Genomic DNA, 19,385 nt, shown 5'->3' with positions numbered 1-19,385 from the left:
CTGAACACATTTGTTCGTATTCTTTGCTAGTCAGTGAGTTATTAGCCCAGTTATAGCTAATCATTAATGGAGGAGTGATTACTTCCTACAAGAGCACAAAATCATAATTTGTATGATTCTCTGTAATAATGATATGGGAATAATAAGTAATTGTATTTTGTAAAGTGGTTTCTTGCATCAAACAACACAACATTTTCAGTCACCTCCTCGTCTGAAGAACAAGTAAACATGTTAATGGCAATGGAATGTAGGCCTACGTTGAACACCACACGTTGGCTGTTACTGTAGGCTGAATGATAGAACAGCTATTTCCATGGTAAAATGTTATGGGATGCAATTTCTCCATTGTTTTTTATGGTAGCCATAGGGTTGCACATTTTGGGGAATATTCAGAGGTGGAAAGTTTCCGTGGGAATTAACGGGAATATATGGGAATTAACGAAAATATATGCAAATTAATATTAATACCATTTAAATGTAGATGTTTTTTTACATTGGATATATTTACCATATCATATGGAGACAGAAACATAAACCTTTTACCTTATCATAAGTAGACATAATTGCAAATGATTAAATCCTTCCAATAGAAATAAAAAACAATTTAGTTACGATTTGAACTTTAATTAAATGGAGGCAACAGGGGAAAGAGCCTCAGATCCACAAAGTCCCTTCCACCAGGTGGCTGATGAGAAATGTTGGCACGACTGCCATAATGCATCTCCATCCCAAAGCCCCTGCTTGGAAGTGTACTTCGCCAGACTGCCAAGAACCTTGCCCTCATCCAGGCCAAGGTTGCGAGACACAGCAGTGATGACACCATAGGTCTTGTTGATCTCTGCACCAGACAGGGTGCTCTTGCCAGCATACTTGGAGTCCAACATGTACGCTGCAGCTTGTATGGGCTTCAGGCAGAAGTCTTCACGCTTTTTGATGTATTTCAGAACTGCAATTACTTCTGCTTGGAGCAACAGTAAAGTGGGCAGGGCAGTACGGATTTCTTCTCTTACATCTGCAAGTCTGAACATCAGACAGGATGGCATTCGGGAGTTTCAGGCTGCTTACCCCTCTCTCCCAAAATACATCATCCAGGAGGATCCTCTTGATGGGGCTGTCCATATCGGCAGACTGTGATATGGCCATTTCTTGGAGAGACTCCTTCCCCTCCAGGAGACTGTCAAACATGATGACAACACCACCCCAACGGGTGTTGCTGGGCAGCTTCAATGTGGTGCTCTTATTCTTCTCACTTTGCTTGGTGAGGTAGATTGCTGCTATAACTTGATGACCCTTCCCGTACCTAACCATTTCCTTGGCTCTCTTGTAGAGTGTATCCATTGTTTTCAGTGCCATGATGTTCTGGAGGAGCAGATTCAATGCATTAGCAGCACAGCCAATGGGTGTGATGTGAGGGTAGGACTCCTCCACTTTAGACCAAGCAGCCTTCATGTTTGCAGCATTGTCTGTCACCAGTGCAAATACCTTCTGTTGTCCAAGGCCATGGATGACTGCCTTCAGCTCATCTGCAATGTAGAGACCGGTGTGTCTGTTGTCCCTTGTGTATGTGCTCTTGTAGAATACTGGTTGAGGTGTGGAGGTGATGTAGTTAATTATTCCTTGCCCACGAACATTCGACCACCCATCAGAGATGATTTCAATGCAGTCTGCTTTCTCTAGGATTTACTTGACCTTCACTGAACTCTGTTGAACTCTGCATCCAGCAATTGAGTAGATAAAGCATGTCTGGTTGGAGGGGTGTATGCTGGGAGAAGAACATTCAGAAATCTCTTCCAATACACATTGCCTGCGAGCATCAGAGGTGAACCAGTTGCATACACAGCTCGAGCAAGACATTCATCAGCATTTCTCTGACTACGTTCCTCCATTGAGTCAAAAGAACTTCTGATTCCAGGAGGAACATGAGCTGTTGCTATCGATAAGGTGTCTGATTCATAATTTTCACCTTGAATAGAAGTAGGGGGACTTTTGTTAGCGGTTGCTTGTTGTGAGTGCTGAGGGAACTTTATGCACTTGGCCAGATGATTCTGCATCTTTGTTGCATTCTTCACATATGATTTGGCACAGTATTTGCAAATGTACACAGCTTTTCCTTCTACACGAGCTACAGTGAAATGTCTCCACACATCAGATGGCATTTTCCTGTAAAGATGAGAAAAAAATTAGTAAAAAAACCCCGAATACAATTCCATAAACAGATAAATAGTTAAGCAGTCAGATTAAACAACTCCTTTGTAAGATAAATGTTTTAAATGAAACGTGTATGGAAACAGGTGAATTAACACTCCTCAGTTAGCAGGCTCAATCAAGCTCAAACCCAAATGGTAGCAAAAACTAACTATCAGAAATTGTTAACAAGTTAGAAGTGATTTAAACACACTTTGCTGTAGGCTACTATTTACTAGTTAACAAAAAATCATGTATGTCATATAAAATATATTCACCCCACCTAGTATTGTAATCAAAACTTACCAGAAAGCATGTAGTCCTTGGCTCAGACAGTGTAGTAGTGTGGGCTCAATAGCATCTCATTAGTGTGCAAAATCTTGAGAATCAGCTGTACATGTGATGGAAGAGTGCACTGTGCATGCAGAGGGTTGCAATTACATTGAATTGGGGATAGTTTAACCAAAATATGCCACAAGACCTAGAATTGCCTTATGTGTATCCCACAAAAAAAAAGGTTCACTGTTATAAGCTAACTTTTTTGATGAAGTTAAGCAAAATTCCCCAAATTCCAGGGATTAACTTCCCATGGAAAATATCCAGGAATTTCCCTGAATGTTTCCAACCCTTTGCAGCCCTAGGTAGCCTCTCTGGTAGGTCTACATTATGATCAAATAGCGACAGCAGCCTACTTGGCCAATGTTATAACTGTAAAGCGGGTACAGCCTCAGTGTTCACAGTAAACGCACCAGAAGTTACACATCATTTTTCCAAGTGTGCTCTCAGCAGACCTTGTTGTCAGGTCAAAGCTGCTCTCTCTCTATACAGTATCTCTCTAACAGTATGTTGTCAGGTTGAAGCTGCTCTCTCTCTATACAGTATCTCTCTAGCAGTATGTTGTCAGGTTAAAGCTGCTCTCTCTCTATACAGTATCTCTCTAGCAGTATGTTGTCAGGTCAAAGCTGCTCTCTCTATACAGTATCTCTCTAACAGTATGTTGTCAGGTCAAAGCTGCTCTCTCTCTATACAGTATCTCTCTAGCAGTATGTTGTCAGGTTAAAGCTGCTCTCTCTATATATACAGTATCTCTCTAACAGTATGTTGTCAGGTTAAAGCTGCTCCCTCTCTATACAGTATCTCTCTAGCAGTATGTTGTCAGGTCAAAGCTGCTCTCTCTATACAGTATCTCTCTAGCAGTATGTTGTCAGGTCAAAGCTGCTCTCTCTATACAGTATCTCTCTAACAGTATGTTGTCAGGTTAAAGCTGCTCTCTCTCTATACAGTATCTCTCTAGCAGTATGTTGTCAGGTCAAAGCTGCTCTCTCTATACAGTATCTCTCTAGCAGTATGTTGTCAGGTTAAAGCTGCTCTCTCTCTATACAGTATCTCTCTAACAGTATGTTGTCAGGTCAAATCTGCCCTTTGATCATGCTGTCTGAACATTAATGCCTTGTGAACTTTTTCTCTCCCTCTCTCTCTCTCTCTCTCTCTCTCTCTCTCTCTCTCTCTCTCTCTCTCTCTCTCTCTCTCTCTCTCTCTCTCTCTCTCTCTCTCTCTCTCTTTCTCTTTCTTCTCTTGGTCCTTTTTTAACAATCTCTTTATTTTTCTCTCTCTCTCTCTTTCAGACGGTGAAAGGAGGGATCTCAGAGACTCGCATTGAGAAGAGGATTGTTATAACTGGAGACACGGAGATTGATCACGACAAGGTGGGGACACATTTCTAAGTCTAGCCCCCGGCTCTGTTCTAGCTGGCTCACTATGTATTCCGTTAGAAACCACCTCAGTGGAGTAACAATATATTTTTCATCTGGTTTAGATCTATTGCACAGAATCTAACATTTCAGTCCTCTGTATTAGTGGAGCAAATCAAATAAAAAAACGGAGAAAAGAGCTTGGTTGTTGTGAACTAAACGCCGGCTTGTCCGAATGTAGTAGCCCTTTGAGTGTTTGCTTGGGTAATGAACATTTCCAAGTCTTGTAGTCGTGTGGGTTTTAGCGACTGTATTTGCCTGTGGGGTGATTGTGTTTAATGTATGTATAGCCTTTTTATTAGTGCCATCAATCTCAATGTATTGAACCTTCCCGTGTGCGTGTGTGTGCGTGTGCGTGTGCGTGTGCGTGTGCGTGTGTGTGTGCGTGTGTGTGTGTGTGTGTGTGTGTGTGTGTGTGTGTGTGTGTGTGTGTGTGTGTGTGAATTCCATCTTCTCAGGCTCTGGCCCAGGCCATCAAGGAGGCGAAGGAGCAGCACCCGGACATGTCTGTGACCAAAGTGGTGGTGCACCAGGAAACAGAGATCACCCCAGATTAACCCCAGATTAACCCCAGGCTCACCTCTCCTATAACCAGGTCAGTAGTACCCCTAACCCCAGATTAACCCCAGGCTCAGCTCACCTCTCCCATAACCAGGCCAGTAGTACCCCTAACCCTACATTTTTGACGGTATTTGACGGGATATTTAAAGTTTTTGAATAATAAAAGTTCTACATTTGCTTTGTGCTTGACCCTAGAATGGCAACGCATACATTGTAAGTGATTTTAATTGACTGTTTTATACTGTTCAATTAAACTTCAACCAAACAGTTTTTTCAGCATTTTCATCAATTTCATCATTTCCTGCACTCGTTTGAGATGATTTCAACACTAGGGCTGCACGATTTAGGCAAAAAAAATGTAGGCCTTATTTTTAACCAAATATTGTAATTGTGATTTGACTTGCAATTTAGATCAAAATACTTAAGTGAACTGTTTGAATCATGAAAATAGAATGATTATTCTAATTCTATAGTTAGAAGAAAGTAATGGGCACTTTGAATACAGTGTTGTTTAACATGACAGTGAATGAAATTGCCAGGGAGGAGTTATTGTGACAGGGTAGGAACCAAAGTGTTGGTCAGTGTTTCCTAAGGGACCCTATAATCTTAATTCGGAAAGTATTCAGACCCCTTGACTTTTTCCACATTTTGTTATGTTACAGCCTTATTCTAAAATGTATTACATTGTTTTTTTCCATCCTCGTCAATCTATACACAATACCCCATAATGACAAAGTAAAAACAGGTTTTTAGACATTTCTGCAAATTTATTAAAAAGAAAAAGCTGAAATATCACATTTACATACAAATTCAGACCCTTTACTCAGTGCTTTGTTGAAGCACCTTTGGCAGCGATTACAGCCTCGAGTCTTCTTGGGTATGACGCTACAAACTTGGCACACCTGTATTTGGGGTGTCCCAAAGCCGCCTGCATTGTCTTGGCTGTGTGCTTATGGTCGTTGTCCTGTTGGAATGTGAACCTTCACTCCAGTCTGAGGTGCTGAGTGCTCTGGAGCAGGTTTTCATCAAGGATCTCTCTGTACTTTGCTCCGTTCATCTTTCCCTCGATCCTGACTAGTCTCCCAGTCCGTACCTCTAAAAAACATCCCCAGAGCATGATGCTGCCACCACCATGCTGCACCTTAGAGATGGTGCCAGGTTTCCTCCAGACGTGACGCTTGGCATTCAGGCCAAAGAGTTCAATCTTGGTTTCATCAGACCAGAGAATCTTGTTTCTCATGGTCTGAAAGTCCTTTAGGTGTCTTTTGGCAAACTCCAAACGGGCTGTCATGTGCCTTTTACTGAGGAGTGGCTTCCGTCTGGCCACACTACCACAAAGACCTGATTGGTGGATTTCTGCAGAGATGGTTGTCCTTCTAGAAGGTTCTCCGATCTCCACAGAAGAACTCTGGAGCTCTGTCAGAGTGACCATCGGGTTCTTGGTCACCTCCCTGACCAAGGCCCTTCTCCCCCGATTGCTCAGTTTGGCTGGGCGGCCAGCTCTAGGAAGAGTCTTGGTGGTTTCAAACTTCTTCCATTTAAGAATGATGGAAACCACTGTGTTCTTGGGGACCTTCAATGCTGCAGAAACGTTTTGTTACCCTTCCCCAGCTCTGTGCCTCGTCACAATCCTGTCTTGGAGCTCTACGGACAATTCCTTTGACCTCATGGCTTGGTTTTTGCTCTGACATGCACTGTCGACTGGAGGCAGGTAGCCTAGTGGTTAGAGCATTGGGCAGTAACCGAAAGGTTGCTGGATCGATACCCCGAGCTAACAAGGTAAAAACATGTTGTCCCTGAACAAGGCACTGTTCCCTGGTAGGCTGTCCTTGTAAATAAGAATTTGTTCTTAACTGACTTGCCTAGTTAAATTAAATAAAAACTGTGGGACCTTATATAGACAGGTGTGTGTCTTTCCAAATCATGTCCAATAATTGGAATTTACCACAGGTGGACTCCAAAGAAGTTGTAAAAACATCTCAAGGATGATCAATGGAAACAGGATGCACCTGAGCTCAATTTTCTCATAACAAATACTTATAACAAATACTTTTGTAAAATAAGGTATTTTTATACATTTGCAAACATAAAAAAAAAAAAAAACAGTGTTCGCTTTGTCATTATAGGGTATTGTGTGTAGATGGATGAGGATTTTTTTAAATCAATTTTTAGAATAAGGCTGTAAGGTAACAAAATGTGGACCATGTCAACGCGGTCTGGATACTTCCTGTACAGGGGACCGGGTGCCATTTAGGATGCAGTCAAAGCCTTCATGATCAGCATTACAATAAAATCCCTGCTCCCAAGTTCAAAGCGCTGCGTGCTACTGACACTGGCCATGCATACTCGTATTTCAACTTTAAAACCGCATGTCGTTGCAATCTTAGCAGAGGTTAAAGTGTTAACCGTGCGTGTTAAAGTGCGTGGATTTAGTGATAACCGTTTACTCCTACATTAAAGTGTTAACCGTGCGTGTTAAAGTGCGTGGATTCAGTGATAACCGTTTACTCCTACATTAAAGTGTTAACCGTGCGTGTTAAAGTGCGTGGATTTAGTGATAACAGTTTACTCCTACATTAAAGTGTTAACCGTGCGTGTTAAAGTGTGTGGATTTAGTGATAACAGTTTACTCCTACATTAAAGTGTTAACCGTGCGTGTTAAAGTGTGTGGATTTAGTGATAACCGTTTACTCCTACATTAAAGTGTTAACCGTGCGTGTTAAAGTGCGTGGATTTAGTGATAACAGTTTACTCCTACATTAAAGTGTTAACCGTGCGTGTTAAAGTGTGTGGATTTAGTGATAACCGTTTACTCCTACATTAAAGTGTTAACCGTGCGTGTTATAGTGCGTGGATTTAGTGATAACAGTTTACTCCTACATTAAAGTGTTAACCGTGCGTGTTAAAGTGCGTGGATTTAGTGATAACAGTTTACTCCTACATTAAAGTGTTAACCGTGCGTGTTAAAGTGTGTGGATTTAGTGATAACCGTTTACTCCTACATTAAAGTGTTAACCGTGCGTGTTATAGTGCGTGGATTCAGTGATAACCGTTTACTCCTACATTAAAGTGTTAACCGTGCGTGTTAAAGTGCGTGGATTTAGTGATAACAGTTTACTCCTACATTAAAGTGTTAACCGTGCGTGTTAAAGTGCGTGGATTTAGTGATAACAGTTTACTCCTACATTAAAGTGTTAACCGTGCGTGTTAAAGTGCGTGGATTTAGTGATAACCGTTTACTCCTACATTAAAGTGTTAACCGTGCGTGTTAAAGTGCGTGGATTTAGTGATAACAGTTTACTCCTACATTAAAGTGTTAACCGTGCGTGTTAAAGTGCGTGGATTTAGTGATAACCGTTTACTCCTACATTAAAGTGTTAACCGTGCGTGTTAAAGAGCGTGGATTTAGTGATAACAGTTTACTCCTACATTAAAGTGTTAACCGTGCGTGTTAAAGTGCGTGGATTTAGTGATAACCGTTTACTCCTACATTAAAGTGTTAACCGTGCGTGTTAAAGTGCGTGGATTTAGTGATAACCGTTTACTCCTACATTAAAGTGTTAACCGTGCGTGTTAAAGTGCGTGGATTTAGTGATAACCGTTTACTCCTACATTAAAGTGTTAACCGTGCGTGTTAAAGTACGTGGATTTATTGATAACCGTTTACTCCTACATTAAAGTGTTAACCGTGCGTGTTAAAGTGCGTGGATTTAGTGATAACCGTTTACTCCTACATTAAAGTGTTAACCGTGCGTGTTAAAGTACGTGGATTTAGTGATAACCGTTTACTCCTACATTAAAGTGTTAACCGTGCGTGTTAAAGTGCGTGGATTTAGTGATAACCGTTTACTCCTACATTAAAGTGTTAACCGTGCGTGTTAAAGTACGTGGATTTAGTGATAACCGTTTACTCCTACATTAAAGTGTTAACCGTGCGTGTTAAAGTGCGTGGATTTAGTGATAACAGTTTACTCCTACATTAAAGTGTTAACCGTGCGTGTTAAAGTGTGTGGATTTAGTGATAACAGTTTACTCCTACATTAAAGTGTTAACCGTGCGTGTTAAAGTGTGTGGATTTAGTGATAACAGTTTACTCCTACATTAAAGTGTTAACCGTGCGTGTTAAAGTGTGTGGATTTAGTGATAACCGTTTACTCCTACATTAAAGTGTTAACCGTGCGTGTTAAAGTGTGTGGATTTAGTGATAACCGTTTACTCCTACATTAAAGTGTTAACCGTGCGTGTTAAAGTGTGTGGATTTAGTGATAACAGTTTACTCCTACATTAAAGTGTTAACCGTGCGTGTTAAAGTGCGTGGATTTAGTGATAACCGTTTACTCCTACATTAAAGTGTTAACCGTGCGTGTTAAAGTGCGTGGATTTATTGATAACCGTTTACTCCTACATTAAAGTGTCTCTGCACGCGGTCTGTTAACACTGGTGCCCATGTGGTTTTAATTGTAGCCCTGCACGTTTGTGTCCAGTTAAAGCACAAAGGCTCAATCTACATCCCAAATGGCACCCTATTCCCTACAAAGTGGCCGGGTTCTATATAGTGCACTAATTTTGACTAGGTTTCTTGTCAAACGTAGTTCAATAGGGTGCCATTTGGGGTGTAGGCTCGGAGTCTGGTGCTGTTTAGCCAGCTGCCAGTGTGGTATGTACACACACGGTGCCTCCTACCCCCTCCCTCTGAGACAGGGAGGAGAGACAGGGAGGAGAGACAGGGAGAGAGACAGGGAGGAGAGACAGGGAGGAGAGACAGGGAGAGAGAATGCCCTCCCGGTCCCACCCTGTTCAGGCCCTGTGTTCAAGCCCTGTGTTCAAGGAGCTCTGTGTTCAGGCCCTGTGTTCATGGAGTCCTGTGTTCATGGATTCCTGTGTTCATGGAGTCCTGTGTTCATGGAGCCCTGTGTTCATGGAGCTCTGTGTTCATGGAGCTCTGTGTTCATGGAGCTCTGTGTTCAGGCCCTGTGTTCATGGAGCTCTGTGTTCAGGCCCTGTGTTCATGGAGCCCTGTGTTCATGGAGTCCTGTGTTCATGGAGCCCTGTGTTCATGGAGCCCTGTGTTCAGGCCCTGTGTTCAAGCCCTGTGTTCATGGAGCCCTGTGTTCATGGAGCTCTGTGTTCATGGAGCCTTGTGTTCATGGAGCCCTGTGTTCATGGAGCCCTGTGTTCATGGAGCTCTGTGTTCAGGCCCTGTGTTCATGGAGTCCTGTGTTCATGGAGCCCTGTGTTCATGGATTCCTGTGTTCATGGAGCCTTGTGTTCATGGAGCCCTGTGTTCATGGAGCTCTGTGTTCATGGAGCCTTGTGTTCATGGAGCCCTGTGTTCATGGATTCCTGTGTTCATGGAGCCTTGTGTTCATGGAGCCTTGTGTTCATGGAGCCCTGTGTTCATGGAGCCCTGTGTTCATGGAGCCTTGTGTTCATGGAGCCCTGTGTTCATGGAGCCCTGTGTTCATGGAGCTCTGTGTTCATGGAGTCCTGTGTTCATGGAGCTCTGTGTTCATGGAGCCTTGTGTTCATGGAGCCCTGTGTTCATGGAGCCCTGTGTTCATGGAGCCTTGTGTTCATGGAGCCCTGTGTTCATGGAGCCCTGTGTTCATGGAGTCCTGTGTTCATGGAGCTCTGTGTTCATGGAGCCTTGTGTTCATGGAGCCCTGTGTTCATGGAGCCCTGCTTTGTTTAACTTACACATTCCTTCAACCTAACAGTGTTTACATCAGTGAAGCCAGAGAACACCCCTAACAATTCTATTCCCTCCCTCCCTCTCCGCTTCGCCCACCGACCCCACCCGTTCCTTGTCTCCACCAGGCTCCTGCATGCTCCACCCTCCCTGTCTGCATCCTGCTTTGTATCTTGAGTGTTGGATCAGGGGAATGTTGAGGTTGTGTTACTGAAGTTGTGTCTCTCTCTGTCCACCGTCTGTCAAGCTGGGGGCCAAGACTACCACGGCGCCTGGGGAAGATGAACTCACATACAGCCCCGCCCTTCCCTCTCTGCTTGTGTCACCACCATTCTTACATGTTTACCTCAGAGCCCCCCCCCCCCCCCCCCCCTCACACCACCCAACAGCACTGCCTTGCAGACAGACACACACCACACCAGACTCCTACATGTTTACCTCAGAGCCCCCCCCCCCTCACACCACACCAGACTCCTACATGTTTACCCCAGAGCCCCCCCTCACACCGCATCAGACCCCTACATGTTTACCTCAGAGCCCCCCCCCCCCCTCACACAACACCAGACTCCTACATGTTTACCTCAGAGCCCCCCCTCACACCACACCAGACTCCTACATGTTTACCTCAGAGCCCCCCCCCCCCTCACACAACACCAGACTGGACCAGTCCAACCAACCAGAGTGAACAAGCTTCACTTTTGAACTATGAACTTTGATCCTCCCAGCCAATGGAGTTTAACTGAAGGAGCTGAAGGAGAAGGGAGCAAACATAACTCTTCAGAATACTCCCAGAACAATCCCTCTCTGTCGCCCGAACCACTGAACTGGACTTTTCTAAACAACAAAAATATTGAAATAAAATATTTGAATTTCTTTCCTCTTTCTCCCATTTTTCTGGAGATTTTAACGAGAATTTCAAAAGGGCATTTGGTCTTTTAATTGTGTAGAGATTGCAGGGACTTTGTTCATATTTTTCTAAGATTTTTCTTCTCGTCGTAATTGGAAAAATCGGTATCTTCAAGGTCAACTTTGAAGGGACTCTTATTCTGAAGGCGGATGATAACAAGGGATTGTGGGTGATTTTTCTGTAACTCTTAAACCATCATGACACGAGGATCCCTCTTCAAATCAAACAACTTTACAACCAATTTTGGTTTCATCTCTTGTACAGTACAAAAAGTTTGTAATATTTATTTTCCCTCTCAATGTGAAAAGTATTTTTTCAATTTAAGTGTAAAAAATATCTACTTTCATCCAAACATTTTTGAGGGCCAATTTAATATTTTTGAAGAAAATACTTAATTATCTATTCTTCTGGATGATATTCACACCTTTTGACCGTTTTTTTAGTCGTCGTTGTTGTAGTCACACTGGAAAAACAGGGGCTTCATCAGGACTGGAGTGAAAGAAGCAGCGTATTGAAATGACATTATTTATATTTGTTATTTTATTTACATTCTCTTGTCTTATTTCTGTGTATGTATCCATTCATTTTAGATCACCCTGACTTTACAGGTTTGTAGTGTTATGTTTTTGTATTAGGCTACTCACACTGCGTTCCAACCAACAGCTACATAACAGTCATTCATTTGTACCTGGCATGGCAGAGCGGCAGAGGCAACTTTACAATGTCCTTCATTTTCATGTATTTATACTTTTCTACCAAAGGGGGCAGTGTTTACTTATCCATAGAGATGGACCGCTATACCGAATATACTGTACTCTACATGGCTAAAAGTATGTGGGTACCGCTTCAAATTAGTGGATTTGGTTATTTCAACCACACTGATGGTGACAGGTGTATAAAATCGAGCACACAGCCATGCAATCTCCATAGACAAACATTGGCTGTAGAATGGCTCGTACTTAAGAGCTCAGTGATTTTCAATGTTGTACCATCATAGGACGCCACCTTTCCAACAAGTCAGTTTGTCATATTTCTTCCCTGCTAGAGCTGCACCGGTCAACTGTAAGTGCTGTTATTGTAAAGTGGAAATGTATAGGAGCAACAACGGCTCAGCCGCGAAGTGGTAGGCCACACAAGTTCACAGAACGGGACCGTAAAAATTGTCTGTCCTCAGATGCAACACTCACTAACGTCAGCACAAGAACTGCTCATCGGGAGCTTCATAAAATGGGTTTCCATGGCCGAGCAGCCGCACACAAGCCTAAGAGATTTTGTTGAGATTGGTGTGGAAGAACTTGACTGGCCTGCACAGAGCCCTGACCTTAACCCCATCGAACACTTTTGGGATGAATTGGAACGCCGATTGCAAGCCAGGCCTAATTGCCCAACATCCGTGCCTGACCTCACTAATGCTCTTGTGGCTGAATGGAAGCAAGTCCCCGCAGCAATGTTCCAACATCTAGTGGAAAGCCTTCCCAGGAGAGTGAAGGCTGTTAAAGAAGCAAAGGGGGGGACCAACTCCATATTAATGCCCATGATTTTGGAATGAGATGTTCGACGAGCAGGTGTCCACATACTTTTGGACATGTAGTGTATGGCACTTCTATCTAGAAGAAGTCAGTAACAGAAAGGATTAGCATTCATTGGGGTTGATTAGATAGAGTAGATTAGAGAATCAGCGTTAAAGGCCCAGTCCAGTCAAAAAGTGATTTGTTTATGTTTTATATTTCCACAGTATGAGGTTGGAATAATACTGTGGAAATGATGATAATGATGATAATGTCCTTTTAGTGTAAGAGCTGTTTTAAAAAGACCCCCTGAAATGTTTGCCTGTTTTGTGTGAGATGGAGTTTTGGCATCACCAGTCAGTAAATTAGTTAATAGACCAATAAGAAAGAGAGTTCCAAACCTCTCTGCCAATAACAGCTAGTTTTTAGTTTCCCCCTCCCCACCCAGACCACTCCCAGACAGTCCTAGCAAAATTATTGCTTAAGAAATGGCTCTTTGTTAAGAAGCTATTTTTGCACATTTTTTACAATTTTAATGAAAAACCATCACAGTAAGGTACTTAATTGTTCCCCAGAATTGATTTGATATTGAGATAAAAATGGCTGCATGGGACCTTTTTAAAGTAAAAGAAAAGAGCTCAAAGTCGACAAAGCGTCAATTGTGATTTTGGGAGCCCTTTCCCTCTGGTTGCCTCTTTGGTGTTCTCCTTTTAGAAGGCTGTACTATTAACAGCAGCACAAAATAAATGTTTCGGTTTTTTTTTGTTTACTCCCATGTATTTTTCTGTGAAGTGTATACATTTATTTAATCCTCCTGTGGAGTGCACACTGTCCCTTTTAATAACAACCCATTATTTAAGCAGAGAGTACAGCACACACTGTTTTAAAATGCTTTGGTCTATTTACTACTAATAGTATTACATTGTACAGAATCCAACGTCTTGTAGCTCTTTCAGTGTGTTGTCTTTTTCTTCCCTTTTCTGCGTTAATGATGGATGGAGAACCAGCCTGTACATCTCTTTAGGTTCATGTTTATTTCTTCATAGTGCTCTCTCTCTCTCTCTCTCTCTCTCTCTCTCTGTCTCTCTCTCTCTACCTCTCTGTCTCTCTCTCTCTCTCTGTCGCTTTGTCTCTCGCTCTCTCTCTCTCTCTCTTTCTCTGTCTCTCTTTCTCTCTCTCTCTTTCTCTCTCTTTCTCTCTCTGTCTCTCTCTTTCTCTGTCTCTCTTTCTCTCTCTCTCTCTCTCTCTCTCTCTGTCTCTCTCACTCTCTCTCTCACTCTCTGTCTCTGTGTGTTTTGCCATCACTGAAAGAGATGATATGTAATAAAACAGCACCCACTAAATAAACACAAATGTAGACGTACCTTATTCTGAACACATCGCCTGATATTCTGTTGTTTGTGCCTGAGGTTCTGTGTTCCATTTCTCTGTGTTCTTGTCTCATGAGGAAATTACAATTTCGTCGCTATTTCATCAGTGTGAAATCTTGACAAGCAGAGCAAGAGTAGTCTCACCAATCAGTCAGACAAAACGTTCCCCGAATATCATACATGTGTAAGCATGTTAACCGAGGCTAATCTTAAGAGATGTCTCGTATTTGATACATCCTGTGCGGATAGAAAGATCTTAAGACAGTATTTCATCCTCTGTGTATTTATAATCTATTTCCCAGACCTCTAAACTCCATCGACACTCTGAGGAGAAAGCAGCCGGGCAGAGATGAAGAGTAGGAGGCTTGGGAGGATACATCAATAAAGCTGTCTGCTACAGGTGATCCAGATAGAAAGTCTGTCATCCTTGACGGGTCGGCGTCTCTGTCTGGCCGGGATGATTACTTAGCACCGTAGAATGTCCTGCTGTCGGTGCTGGTTCTAGATAGATGGCACCGTAGAATGTCCTGCTGTCAGTGCTGGTCATTAAGGCAAGTCATGAGAGGCAAGGCATGAGAGTCAAGTCATGTGAGGCAAGTCATGAGAGGCAAGTCATGTGAGGCAAGGCATGAGAGTCAAGTCATGAGAGACAAGAAAGGCATGAGAGGCAAGAGTGTCAGAGTCAAGTCAAGAGAGGCAAGGCATGAGAGTCAAGTCATGTGAGGCAAGTCATGAGAGGCAAGTCATGAGAGGCAAGGCATGAGAGTCAAGTCATGAGAGACAAGAAAGGCATGAGAGGCAAGAAAGGCAAGAGTGTCAGAGTCAAGTCAAGAGAGGCAAGGCATGAGAGTCAAGTCATGTGAGGCAAGGCATGCGAGTCAAGTCATGAGAGGCATGAGAGGCAAGGCATGAGAGTCAAGTCATGAGAGGCAAGTCACGAGAGTCAAGAGAGGCAAGAGTGTCATGAGAGTCAAGTCAAGAGAAGCAAGGCATGAGAGTCAAGTCATGTGAGGCAAGGCATGAGAGTCAAGTCATGAGAGGCATGAGAGGCAAGGCATGAGAGGCAAGTCACGAGAGTCAAGAGAGGCAAGAGTGTCATGAGAGTCAAGTCAAGAGAAGCAAGGCATGAGAGTCAAGTCATGTGAGGCAAGGCATGAGAGTCAAGTCATGAGAGGCATGAGGCAAGGTATGAGAGTCAAGTCATGTGAGGCAAGGCATGAGAGTCAAGTCATGAGAGGCATGAGGCAAGGTATGAGCGGCAAGTCACGAGAGTGAAGAGAGGCAAGTCATGAGAGTCAAGTCATGTGAGTCAGGTCAAATAAAGGTCAAATAAACAACAACAAAAAATCATAGAAATAAACACACTAGCAGAATCCCTATTAAATAACAACAAGTAGATCCATCCAGTAAGTAGTTCCATCCAGTAAGTAGTTCCATTCCATCCAGTAAGTAGTTCCATTCCATCCAGTAAGTAGTTCCATCCAGTAAGTAGTTCCATTCCATCCAGTAAGTAGTTCCATTCCATCCAGTAAGTAGTTCCATTCCATCCAGTAAGTAGTTCCATTCCATCCAGTAAGTAGTTCCATTCCATCCAGTAAGTAGTTCCATTCCATCCAGTAAGTAGTTCCATTCCATCCAGTAAGTAGTTCCATTCCATCCAGTAAGTAGTTCCATTCCATCCAGTAAGTAGTTCCATCCAGTAAGTAGTTCCATTCCATCCAGTAAGTAGTTCCATCCAGTAAGTAGTTCCATCCAGTAAGTAGTTCCATTCCATCCAGTAAGTAGGTCCATTACATCCAGTAAGTAGGTCCATTCCATCCAGTAAGTAGGTCCATTCCATCCAGTAAGTATGTCCATTCATTTTGAGTATTTCCGGAAAAAGTACTTAATCAGAATGCCCTGAAACCAGAATCTGTCTGTATTCTCCAAGGACCAATTACTACTTCGGCACTAGACGTCATTTCAGCCCCGACTAGCATGGTTCTGTGTCCCAAATGACACCCTATTCCCTATATCGTGGACTGCTTTTGATTAGAGTCCTATAGGCCCCTATTGACCCTGGTTAAAAGTAGTGCACTATTTATGGAATGGGGTGCCATTTGGGACACATACATTATTCACTCTGACGGTCAATACCAACTGAGGCAAATCTCACTTCGAAATTCCATATTTTGCAGTGCTGAATGGATTGAATAGTTGAATGAGACTCAATAAATAAGAGCAGAAGAGCTAGCAGCTGTATGACAGACAATATGTTACTACCAAACACTGGAGTACCACAGTGATGCAGCCAGTTCCCAAGCTGCAGTAAAGAAGAGCAGCATTCCAACCTTTATTTAACTAGGCAAGTCAGTTATGATCAAATTCTTATTTCAAATTGACGGCCTACCCCTGTCCAACGCTGGGCCAATTATTCACCGCCCTACCGGACTCCCAATCACAGCCAGATATGATACAGCCTGGATTTGAACCAGGGACGGTAGTGACACACCTCTTGCATTGAGATGCAGTGCCTTAGACCCCTGCGCCACTCAGGAGCCCAACCACATGTGTTTTCATGCCATTTCTCTCTCTCTCTCAAGCAATTTGTTGTTCCCATGGAATGTGTATATTTTTCTCTGCCTGGGCCAATTGACACATACTGAGACCCAAATTACACCCTATTCCTTACACAGTCCACTACTTTACACCAGATCCCTATGGACCCTGGTCAAAATGTAGTGCACTAAATAGGGACTAGGGTGCCATTTTAGGATGGAACGTCAGAGTTCACGCTACACTGGCTAAATCCAATGTGGGGAGACTGAGAGTAGACTAGAGAATTGGAAACTGGAGAATTGAACTCACTAGATTGTTGCAGGTTCTGATTGGTTCTGCATTGTCATACCCCCCCCCCCCCCCCCCCCATTCCCCATCGCACTGACTCTCCCTATAACATACTCAGCTGTACAATCAAATAATGTTTGAAACGTAAGCAATTCACATATGTAGTTGTTGATAGGGTCTGCTGAGCCAATAGATGATGTAAAATAATGCATGTTTCCAGTCAGAGCTAGGGGCTGGGCTAGACAGGTCTGCACATGGCCTTGGATTCATATTCATAAATACACAGAGGTGAAACAATTATTATTTATTATCCTCAGTTGGTGGCCCATATGTGACTCTGTCTAGCCATTAAATCATGGCCCTACGATGAGAAGTCGCTCTGGATAAGAGCGTCTGCTAAATGACTTAAATGTAAATGTAAAACTTGTGTAGTCTTACACTCTTAGAAAAAGGGTACCAAAAGCGTTCTACCCGGAAACCTAAAGGGTTCTACCCGGAACCAAAAGCGTTCTACCCGGAACCAAAAGGGTTCTACCCGGAACCAAAAGGGTTCTACTTGGAACCAAAAGGGTTCTACCCGTAACCAAAAGGGTTCTACCTGGAACCATAAACGGTTCTTCAAAGGGTTCTCCTATGGGGACGTTCTCTTTTAGGTTCTAGATAGCACATTTCTTCTAAGTGTAGTCGTGGGTTTTTCAAAGGTGATGGTAGACATTTTTTGTCCTTCTTTTTCAACATGCTTCGGAGGACAGCTTGGAGTGATTTCTAACACATGTCTTTTATATATAACCAGCCGGATTTAACCCTTCCCTTTCTCTATGACATTAGCTGTGTGGAGATTTTGTAGAAAGGTAATAGTGCTAAGTATATTTTCTACATAGAAATACTTTTAGTATGATGTGCTTTATACACTTACAGCATCTCATTGGTATGACTGAGACAATATGTAGTGAGGATCAGGCTGGTCTACTTTTTTTAGTCTACTTTTTTTTGTGGTGGATTATAAAAGCATCGCTGGAGTGAGAATCTTGAGTGGTTGCGAAATCGTGGCCAACGTCAACATTTTAAACAGTGCACTTACACGTTTTTTTTTACTTTCATGAATTATCGATATTCAAGAGACACAACTGGTTTTATCTTCTCGAAATGGTTCTGCTACTTTTTCCACATAAGTGTACAGATGTCCCCTGATTTCCCCCTGGATCCTGACGTCGTCGTTACAGTGAGTAATCCCTTTAGAGTTATAGTTGCTCTCTTCATTATCTCTCCATTTACATTTTGATTTGTTGCTCGTTTACCTGCATGGTAATTCCCCTGAATAAATAAATAGCACCCTATTCCCTTTATAGTGCATTACTTTTGACCATTGGACCCGGTTAAAAGTAATGCACTACATAGGGCCATTTGGGATAAAGTTTTTTTATGTGAAATTTATATTTTTTGTTGTGTGAAATTGAAACAGGAGGAGTTCTGAGTAGGATGACAGTCTTTACTGTCCGCCTCCACTCTGGTAGATAATCTGATGTGTCCACCTCCACTCTGGTAGATAATCTGATGTGCCCGCCTCCACTCTGGTAGATAATCTGATGTGTCCGCCTCCACTCTGATAGATAATCTGATGCGTCGGCCTCCACTCTGATAGATAATCTGATGTGTCCACCTCCACTCTGATAGATAATCTGATGCGTCGGCCTCCACTCTGGTAGATAATCTGATGTGTCCGCCTCCACTCTGGTAGATAATCTGATGTGTCCGCCTCCACTCTGATAGATAATCTGATGTGTCGGCCTCCACTCTGATAGATAATCTGATGTCTGCCTCCACTCTGATAGATAATCTGATGTGTCCACCTCCACTCTGGTAGATAATCTGATGTGTCGGCCTCCACTCTGATAGATAATCTGATGTGTCCGCCTCCACTCTGATAGATAATCTGATGTCTGCCTCCACTCTGGTAGATAATCTGATGTGTCGGCCTCCACTCTGATAGATAATCTGATGTGTCCGCCTCCACTCTGATAGATAATCTGATGTGTCCGCCTCCACTCTGATAGATAATCTGATGTGTCGGCCTCCACTCTGGTAGATAATCTGATGTGTCGGCCTCCACTCTGGTAGATAATCTGATGTCTGCCTCCACTCTGGTAGATAATCTGATGTGTCCGCCTCCACTCTGATAGATAATCTGACGTGTCCGCCTCCACTCTGATAGATAATCTGATGTCTGCCTCCACTCTGGTAGATAATCTGATGTGTCGGCCTCCACTCTGATAGATAATCTGATGTCTGCCTCCACTCTGATAGATAATCTGATGCGTCGGCCTCCACTGTGATAGATAATCTAATGTACTCATTTCAGAAGCAGATGTTGAGGTTGTTAGTAAATGTAATAGGAGCTTCCCTGATATGGATATGATTCTTTCCTGATTTGAAGAGCCCAGTTTCCCCATTTCCCCAGCATTTCCCTTTTAATTTGTTGATAGTTAACCAACATGGTAATTCCCTTAAATATATCATATTTGCTCCTGATGTAAAACTGATCCACTCTGATATACAGTACCTTTCAAAAGTTTGGACACACCTACTCTT

The 19,385-nt window shown here is 42.9% G+C and overlaps 1 protein-coding gene across 6 annotated transcripts in view; it reads left to right on the top strand.

Annotated features, from left to right (window-relative positions):
• The window catches only part of LOC129820269 (protein 4.1-like), a 129,425-nt gene extending 115,450 nt beyond the window's left edge, over nucleotides 1-13,975 (top strand). For all 6 annotated transcript variants that reach the window (XM_055877319.1, XM_055877326.1, XM_055877320.1 and 3 more), the window contains 3 exons: nucleotides 3,810-3,890; nucleotides 4,394-4,530; nucleotides 10,433-13,975. In XM_055877319.1, coding sequence (XP_055733294.1) covers nucleotides 3,810-3,890; nucleotides 4,394-4,492 — 180 coding nt within the window. In that variant the 3' untranslated portion in view covers nucleotides 4,493-4,530; nucleotides 10,433-13,975. The remainder of the gene's footprint in view (nucleotides 1-3,809; nucleotides 3,891-4,393; nucleotides 4,531-10,432) is intronic.
• The last annotated feature ends 5,410 nt before the right edge of the window (nucleotides 13,976-19,385 follow it).

Source organism: Salvelinus fontinalis, chromosome 22 (assembly GCF_029448725.1).
Source record: "Salvelinus fontinalis isolate EN_2023a chromosome 22, ASM2944872v1, whole genome shotgun sequence".
NCBI lineage: Eukaryota > Metazoa > Chordata > Actinopteri > Salmoniformes > Salmonidae > Salvelinus > Salvelinus fontinalis.
Note: the sequence above shows the minus strand (reverse complement) of the source record. Positions and strands in the feature narration are given on the sequence as shown.